This window comes from Euprymna scolopes, chromosome 32, assembly GCF_053919585.1.
Source record: "Euprymna scolopes isolate OS-2025 chromosome 32, ASM5391958v1, whole genome shotgun sequence".
Classification (NCBI taxonomy): domain Eukaryota; kingdom Metazoa; phylum Mollusca; class Cephalopoda; order Sepiida; family Sepiolidae; genus Euprymna; species Euprymna scolopes.
In genome coordinates this window covers 92,285,323-92,294,981 of record NC_136513.1, presented here as the reverse complement: position 1 = coordinate 92,294,981, position 9,659 = coordinate 92,285,323, and the positions used below count along the sequence as shown (strand labels likewise).

The window sequence follows — 9,659 nt, the reverse complement described above, 5'->3', positions numbered from 1 at the left end:
AGATTATGAAAAAAAAAAATTTTGTATACTGATAGGTTTTTTGAAATTTTTTCACCGGATTATTATTGATTGGACACTAATTAACTCGATTATGAAAAAAAAAAAAAAATTGAAATCCTTATTTCGACATTTGAAAGGGGTGCTCACTTTTTAGTTACAATGTTCTGGTAAATCGGTCACCCATTTTGTAACCAATAAAACATGGGAATATCAAAACCATAGAAAGTAAAAATAATTTGAACCTACCAGCATTTGTAAGTCAGAAATATTTTTGTTCCTCAAAGAAAAAAAAAAATAGAATGAACATGATTTTTTTTTTTTAATTTTTTGTTTTTATGAAAATGAAGTTTCAAATTTTTTTTTTAACTTAGTTTTTGGTTGATGAAAAGTGAGTTTGTGGGTGTTTTTTAATTTGTTTTTATGAAAGATGAGTTTGTGGGTGTTTCTTTACAATAATTTATCTGTTTATATGAAAGGTTTTATTTTTCATAACTTTTTATTTTTTTTATTTATTATAAATTTCACTAACATACTCGAGAAATGTTTCATAATTCACTTTCGTGTTTTGAAAAAAAAAAAAAAAAAATGGGTGACAGATTTACCAAAACGTAACTAAAAAGTGAGCACCTCTTTCATGTCGAAATAATTTTTTTTTTTTCAAATTTTTTTTCATAATCTGATTAGTGTCCATTCAATAATAACGCAGTGAAAAAATTTAAAAAACCTATCAGTATACAAATTACGCACGGGGTGATGGTTGTACAACTCCGCCCCAAATGCAAAAATAAATTAATTCAATGCATAAAAATAAATTAATTCAATATGTAAAAATAAATTATTAATTCAAAAAAATAAAGAAACAAAACTACATAGATGTATTAAAATTTATTTCTGTAAAGAAAAAAAAACAAACAAAAAGTCCTGATCAACTGAAAAGAGGCAAAGCGCCAGTGATCATCATCGCAGCAGAGAGCGGACAGACACGCCACAGCAATAGGCGTGCGTCCACTACAAGCGAAGCATGTATCAGTACAAGCGCAACAACAACAGGAAAGCCATCTCCCGAACAATGGAGAAAGCAGGGGAGAGGGACTATTTTTTTTTCTCCCCTAGAGTGTCGGACTTTTCATTCACCACAAAGGAAAATGTAAGTCATCTATTGTTTGGGAACGGCTACTCCATTGAAAAGAGCAGATTCGGAAGTTGTCACGATTGCAGCGATACGTACAACGACGAAGAGTGGAGGTTGCGCACCTCCTCCCCACTCGTAACGTCCTTCACGGGAGAATTGCCGTCAGCTGTCGTACTGAGTTTTACTTTCTTCTTACCATTCAAACCAAAAATGCTTTTTACCTGAAAAGCAAAAGACAAAGTTTAGACATATTGGAAGACTTGCTTTCAATATATATATATATATAAGGCAAACGAGCGATTAAAACAGAAAAACGAACGAACGTTACGTGAAAAATGGCTTAAATAATACAGGGTTCAATATTTAAATTTAAAAAAAAAAATCGAAAAAAAAAAAAGACATCTCACGATTCGAACACAAAACGTTTAGATAATAAACCAAGGCCTTAACTACCTGCGCTAAAACGGAGTTATAAAGTTTGTTCGGTTTATCAACTATTTAAAGTAAATGAGGTCATGATGTCATCTGACGCATGCGTTGTAAAAAGTTAACGTTTTTCTCGTTTTCTGTCTAGACATCTCTCTCTCTCTCTCTCTCTGTTTTCGTCTCTCTCTCACTTTGTCTGCCTTACTCTAAAGACTGGAAAATGGCATCTGGCTGGTTTTATTTTTTAAAAAAACTTTGATCGTTAATATTTTTGTAAGTATATATTTTTTTTTTTTTTTACTTCACATGTTTGGCTTGTTACCTTCGTTTAACTATCGTATCTAACTATTTTGAATGTGGTAATAACTTTGGTAGAAGTTCATAGTTTAGCTTTAATTAATTTTTTTTTCCCCGATAACAACATTTTTAAATTGTAAATTCAGACCGCCATTAGAGCTTGCTGATGTCAAGATCACGTGACATGACTCAGCGGGTTTTAAATACAAGTTGACTCAAAATAAACGGCCGCGTGTATACTTTATGTAGAAGAGTTGGCGGCCGTATTTTTGGGGGCAGTTATAAATCGATTTAAAAATATGTAATGTTTAACATTAAAATGTCACTTTTTTGCCCCCCCCCCCTGCAGAAAATCAATCAGTTGACGCACTTCTGATGGTCACTTTGGGCCAATTTTTCGATATTTGTCGTCCGGAAGGTGGGGCTTTCATATGAGACCAAGTTTGTGAATTTTTGCTGTGTTTGTCGAAAGTTTTTAGCAGACACACAAACACACATACATTTTCGCTTTTATATTTATAGATAGAAGATATGTCAAATTTTTTTGTTGATTTTTAACAGTACTTAAATCTATCTATATTCCTATAAATTCGTTTCCCTTTTGTGTGTATTGATATTCATATTAAAAACCCTCTTTTCTATTTATTTAAAAATAAAATACATTTACATATTCTTTTTAACATTCATTTTAATTAATTCCCTATTAGTTGCTTTGGTTTTCTAATGGGATGATCATCTTTAGTTTACTATAACATGTAATTATATTCATGCAGATATTCTACATGATTTATAGTTGCATAATATTTGTGTATAAAGTTTATAGTAAACACAAAATTGGTTCCATATATATTTATGTACACGTATATATTTTTGTTTAACAAATTTTGCCTACCGAACTCCTCCAAGAGTTTTTGGTCTACAGACATGAAACTTCATATGTAAGGTATTTGAATCCATGCAAAACTTTATATTTGGGTTTCAGCCCGGAAAAATCGGTGCAAAAGTGTGAAAATTAAAAAAAATGAAAATTGCCAGGTGAAGGTCGAAAGCCGGCATTACGAATGCATGACATAGTAGCTATTAGTTAATGTTTTAATTTTTAACCTTGCAGTAAACATGTTTCCATAGCCCAGTCATTGACGGCAGAGGCAAAACAAATCATGAGCTGAACGTGTTGGTGTCGATTCTCGGTGGTGGCGCATGAGTCTTCTTTTTAATACTTTTTAAATCATTACTATATATTGCATCCAATCTGATACAAGTGAAAATTTCCGTCTGTCTTTTCTCTACGGTAGTTAAGGAAAACTATTATAAAGAAAGGCATTATTTTACATATTCACAATTTTTAATATATACATATGCACATAACCTTAGTACATAGGGCCCGAGCAAAGCCGGGCAGAACTGCTAGTATATCTATAAAAGTGAAAGTGTGTGTGTGTGTGTGTGTACATTTCCCTACACAATAACTGTCAATTTTAAGTCTACAGACTCTAAATTTGATATACAGGCTAGTGAGATTTGAGAAAATCTTTGTCATCCATTTTCGGCTAGAAATTTGGCTGTTAAGGGGTCAAAGTTCAACAATTTGACCTTTGAGAACTCTACCAAACTCCTCCACCAATTTTGGGTATAAACAATTGAAATTTTAGATATAGGTTCCTTGGACATGGATCTAACTTAACAACTTGATTTGAGCCCAGGACAATAAATTTTAAGGGGGTCATAATAGGGGGTCAAAGTTAAAAAAAAAAAATTGACCTCTACAGTCTCTACCAAATTACTCAGACAATTTCTGGTCTAAACATATGAAATTTTACATAAAGGGTATTCGGAGATAGGGTAAGCTTTTTAATCGGTTTGGGTTGAAAATTTGAGCTACCAATATATAAATGTATGTATGTATGTTTGCATGTCTGCCTAAAACTTTCAACAAAGGTGACAAATTTTCACAAGATCAGTATCGTTTTGAAGCTCGACCTTTCAGACGACGAATACAGAAAAATTTGTTAAAAACATTAATTTCTTCACCCTCAACTGGGCACTTTTCTACATGGAGGGGGGGATCGCTTTTTTTCGACGATATTTTCGAAAGTCATCCCTTCTTTTCGATTGTCTAGCCTTAATTTAAACCTACGTTACTTCCGATTTGGTGGTGATTGTAACAGCAAAGACGTCACATTTTTTTCCTCGTTCTTTTTCTCCTTCGCGTTACGGGTTTCAGCCTGCCTTTCTACTTTTTTTTTTTTTTTTGCTCAACACACACCTCCAAACACTCGAGCAATGCTGGGCACCCATGGTAGCATTCAATATTAGCGTCTTCTTCCTAGGGGATCAAGAAAGATCGCCCATATTTTTGGGACGTAAACAAATATTTATTATTTATTTATTCTACTTATAAAACAGAAATCTATGTACATGTGTTTCACAGTACAACAACTCAGTGTAGCTAGACTGTACTTGGGCTCAAACCTTGAACCATAGGTTCTATGAGTGCATAAACTGTTACACTGCAGGCTCCAGCTGAAATTACGTACTATTTTTACTGCTTTAAAGTTAAGTTGATTTTTTTTTTTTTTTTTTTTTTTTTTTAATGATAAATATTTGGTATTAGTGTCTGGGTTAGGGGGTTAGGAAAGTAGTAAGTGCACTTTTTAAGGGAAAACTGCTTCCCTCATCTAGAAAGAAGATGCTAATGCCGAATTCTTTCTTTTTTGAAGGTTTGTAAATGTTGTCCCCAATCTCCACGATTAATTTTTTTGTGAATAAATTTTTTTTTTTTTTTTTTTTTTTTTTTTTTTTAGATAAATCGGGGATGAATGTGGAATTTTAGTGAGCGGGTCTAGTGTAGGGTAAACTCAAAAGTTTCTGACAAAATTGAATGACTGTTAACCGCCCCACCACCACCACCTCCAAAAGGATTCAGGCTTTATACCAATGGCAGGCAATGAACTTTATGATCATTATTAATGAGAAAACTCAAGATGAGAACATTAATTCAATCAAAATAATACAAACAATTTCTCATCTAATGAAGCCGAACATCCATATAATGGAAATACTTTCAAGTGTGTCTGTAGTATACAAACAAAAAATAAATTGTGGAATTTCCATAAGCCCCGTTGTTGCAACGAAGTACAAAACATAACGCAATAGAAAAAGAATGTCAAAATAGACAGTAATTCCAACCAACAGAATTTTTAATATAAAAACAAATCAAAACAAAGACATTCATACAGAGAGAAGTGAGAGAATCCAGCAATACACTTATGCAATCGTCCAACCAACCACACACCACCTCGTACTGACCCAAACTATCATCTGTAAAATAAATAAAACTTTGTTGATGTGGCAAATTATTGTTTGATCACAAACCCTGACAGTCATCAAAGTGCATATACTATGCTTTTTATAAAAATGCATCTATAAAATATATAGACAACAATATAACGCTGTTAGTTCTTATATTATTACCATACAATTTTATAACCCAATTTCTGCCTGGTTAAAGATTCTAAAGGAGAGCGATGTGATCTTTAAAGGGGCTGAAATTCTTCAGGATACAAAACCATTAGGGAAAGACAAACACGCTAGAGGTCCTACGCCACAAAAAGGGCACAGTGCTATTCAAATCTACATGAGGAAAAGTGCAAATTTACCTGAGATTCCAGTTGTTTAAGGTTGAAGAAACTGGATTGCGGATTTTCCAGCAGAATGGTGCCTTTTTTGCCATTTGCCGGCTTGTTGTCAACGAGTTCCACGTTAGCAAAATGGCAGATGGGTGAAGTTACAGGGCGATTCGCAACAGAGTTTGCAGGAGGCGACGATTTATTTGTACCAACGTAAAGTGTTCGAGAATTGAGAAATTCCGTGAGATGTTGAGGTTTCAATTCATCCGTCAATGTAGGGTCCAAATAAACAGAGATATCCCGACCCCTCAGGCCAAATACCGACTGGATCTAAAAAAAATCGAGAAGAACAAGCAAAATGTATTGTTTTTGGATAACCTGATAGTCATCAGAATGATTAAAGTGTAGTATCCGCTATTTTTTGCTCTTAATTTATTTTTTTTAAAGTAGGACATGGTTATAGGGGGAAAAGTTTCAAAAACAAAAAATAAATAAAACTAATAAATTTAAAATAAAAATTAAATTTAAAAAACTACAAAATACGAAAACTATAAAATACGAAAACCATAATAAAATAAAAATATAAAATACAAAAAACAAAAGTATAAAAAAATATAAAAAACACATGAATTTATTGTTCAACAGAATGCTCAAATAAGAAATATTAAGATTTTGAAAATCGCAGATTAAGGAAATCTTAATATTTCTTATTTGAGTAGCCTATCAAACAATAAATTCATGTAAATTATAATTTACAGTCTTTAATTGCGTTCTTCTATGACAAGCTCTATTTCCTATTTTGGTTGAATTATTGAAGAAGTCAGATTGGTCGCGTTCAATGCCGCCAAGACTAAACTAGTTTCATCCAATAATTACAAGAAACTCTCTTTACCACCTATAGCAATGGCCAACGGCTCTTTCTCTGAGAGTACATCTTTCAAACTCCTTGGCCTAACGTTCACAGGAAACATGAGTTGGAACAATTACATTGAAGGCATTGCCAGGGCCGCTGCAAGAAAGGTGGGCTTTCTCTACCGTGCTAGACAACTACTAACACCTGAAAGTATCTTGTACCTCTATAAGGCCACCATTCGCCCATGTATGGAGTATTGCTGTCACATCTGGGCTGGTGCATCTGCTACTAGTCTCTCGCTCCTTGACAAGGTTCAAAAGAGAGTCGCAAACCTGATAGGCCCTGAACTGGCATCTAAGCTTCAGCCTCTGGCCTATCGACGAAATGTTGCATCCCTCTGCCTTTTCTACAAGTATTTTAGTGGTGAATGCTCTGACGAACTGCAATCACTTGTGCCCCCACGACGTGAGCACCCTCGACAAACCCGACAGGCTGCTAAATCCCACCCCCACACAGTAGAGATCCCTAGATGTAAAAGATCTTTTTACTCCAATAGTTTCTTCCCCAGAACCGCTAGACTCTGGAATTCCATTCCAGGTCCCTGCTTCCCCAACAGTACTGACGTGCAGAAGTTCAAGTGTAATGTGAACCAACATCTTGCTGCCCAAATCCCTACATAGTACCCCAGTAGTTGTTGCCCCTGATAGTAGCCCCCTACACCAAAGTGGCAATTTGCCTTGTTTGGGGTGAAAATGTAATAATAAAAAAAAAAAAAATATTGATATAATTATAAAACTCAAATGACCTTGTAACGGGTGTTGTATGTTCCAATTGCACATGCGTACATAAACAAACCCATAACAGCGTAAATAAATAAACACAAATCGCTGGACCAGTTTTGTTCAAACAATCAGATGTCCTTAGAAAAACGAATATCTTAAATTTATTGAATAAAAAACTTCAAGATATGGGAAGCAAACACAAAACGTGATTACAAATACGTATAATCATCGACCTGTTTCATATATAAAATATATTTTATACTAAATAATCAATGTGACAATAAAACATAGTTTTACTGTGTACATTTTCAGCATCCCAATTTTTTTTTTTGCGTTTTAATTATCCAAATTAACAATCGTTAATACTTTCTGCTTTTTTTTTTTACATTGTTCATTTCCATATTACGTTCAAGTTATTTTAACGCAATTTTCTTGCAAATAAATCTACTTTAACCCATTGACAACCATAAGAGTATTTTACAACGGCGATTTACCCACTGCCTTCAATTTTTTAAAAAATCAATTCTCCATTTTTTAATACACCTTTTTTAAAAACATTCATACATTTTCTTCTACACTATAAACATAAATAAATCACCCAGAAAATGTTTTTTTTTAAAAATTGCATTACAAATAAATAACCAACGCGACAATAAAACGTATTGTTTTACTGTGTACATTTTCAGCGTCCCACTTGTTTTTTTCGCGTTTAAAGTAAAAGATATATAAAAATTTGAATTTAACTTTAAGTATTATGGTATCTGTTCAGTGCAAATTTACCGATAAGTATGGCAAACCACTTATAATTCAATGGCTGTATTTTTTTTTTTTTTTCAAAAATAAACAATTATAAACAAAACGACTCATAGAAATCTATCTATATTCTTTTTTCATTTTAATATACTTTCATAGAAATGTTTGTTATGTCACAAAAAACTATTTTCTTTACGTCACAAGTTGTTGCATCGGGTGTTATTTTTAGAAGGTACCATTGTGTGTATGTTACGCGAGTTCTTACTTAGTGTTCATATTTGTGAGAGTCTTAGTAAGATAGATTAGAGTCTTAGATGTGTTCATGTGTTGTAAGAGATGGTATATTGGAGACATAAACAGGTATATATAAAGAGAAAGACAATTCTGTATATATATAATAGACAGCGTACATGTTACTACAAGAGAACCAATTCAATGAGAGGATATTTATGAATATCTTGACAGATAGACCGAGAGACTTCTGTATATATATAATAGACAGTGTGCATGTTACTACACAAAGTTCATATTAATATTTGTGAATATCTTGATAGATAGACCGAGAGTTGTAATGATGAACACAGAAGATGCAGATACACAAAGATGATGACGTCCTTTATTCATGACCGGTCTATGATTTCGCATGAGGAATTCAAAGTTTCTTTACATGGTTATTTCTAAAACACTCCTCGCTTCCAGAGGGTGCCAAGAATCGGTCTGAACCTCTTTGCTCCCCTGATCTGACTGATCTAACTCTCCCTAACTTCAAACTCTTTCCTAAATTGAGAAATCGTCACATCATCGCATGATTAAACATGTGCTCACGTTGCCAAACTTGACATGACCCCCCCGAGTTCAGTAACCTATTTTCCAAATAACATTTTTACAAAATATGTTTACAATTTCAATTGACGATTAAATTCCTTAACAGAAACAAATTTCATTATTACATTCGTTTTGCATATACAGTTCTGTTTGACGGGAGTGTTTCTATAACCAATGACACATATATTTCTTACCTATTTTTGAGATGATTTTTACAAAGTTCTTATAATATAAATGGACAGTACCTTTTCTGTTGAATTACAACATGAAGACGCAGATACACAAAGATGATGACGTCCTTTATTTCATGACCGGTCCATCCATTTCTCTTGAGGAATTCAAGTTTCTTTACATGGCTTTTTCTTCTCTAACCTTTCGCTTCCAAGGTTTAACGTCAGCAGCCGTTTCTGACCTCTCTCTCTCTTGGCTCTTTCTCCCTGACTCTTCTCCTCTTCTCTAAGACTGCATCAAAAACTCTACCTATGTTGAGAACTCGTTACATCATCGCATGATTAAACATGTGCTCATAAAGCATGTTGGATGACATGCGTCACGTTGCCAAACTTGACATGACCCCCCGAGTTCAGTAACCTATTTTTCAAATAACATTTTTACAAAATATGTTTACAATTTCAATTGACGATTAAATTCCTTATTTTAATTTTCACAGAAACAAATTTCATTATTGCATTCCTTTTGCATGTACAGATATGTAAGCTAAACAATTGCAATTCCTTATTTCAATAACATTCTGTATTTATTTTAACTTATGATTGGAATTTTCAATTCCAAATCTAGCTTCGCAAGTTCGAATCCTTGACTATCCTATTTCATATTTACATTTAACTAATTCCCTATTTTTTTTTTACTTACATGAAAAGGGGACAGCCCTTTTATCATGTAACAAAGTGTCACGCTCATACATTAATTCCATAGTTAACATACTGACCCAACGGGTCACT

General features: G+C 33.4%; 1 protein-coding gene across 1 annotated transcript in view; it reads right to left on the bottom strand.

Moving 5' to 3' along the window:
- Positions 1-870: 870 nt before the first annotated feature.
- LOC145256495 (isoleucine--tRNA ligase, cytoplasmic-like) overlaps positions 871-9,659 on the bottom strand; it is a 146,629-nt gene continuing 137,840 nt past the window's right edge. The window contains exons 30-31 of the mRNA XM_080115445.1: positions 5,515-5,814; positions 871-1,353 (exon numbers count right to left, since the gene is read on the bottom strand). Coding sequence (XP_079971571.1) covers positions 1,207-1,353; positions 5,515-5,814 — 447 coding nt within the window. The 3' untranslated portion in view covers positions 871-1,206. The remainder of the gene's footprint in view (positions 1,354-5,514; positions 5,815-9,659) is intronic.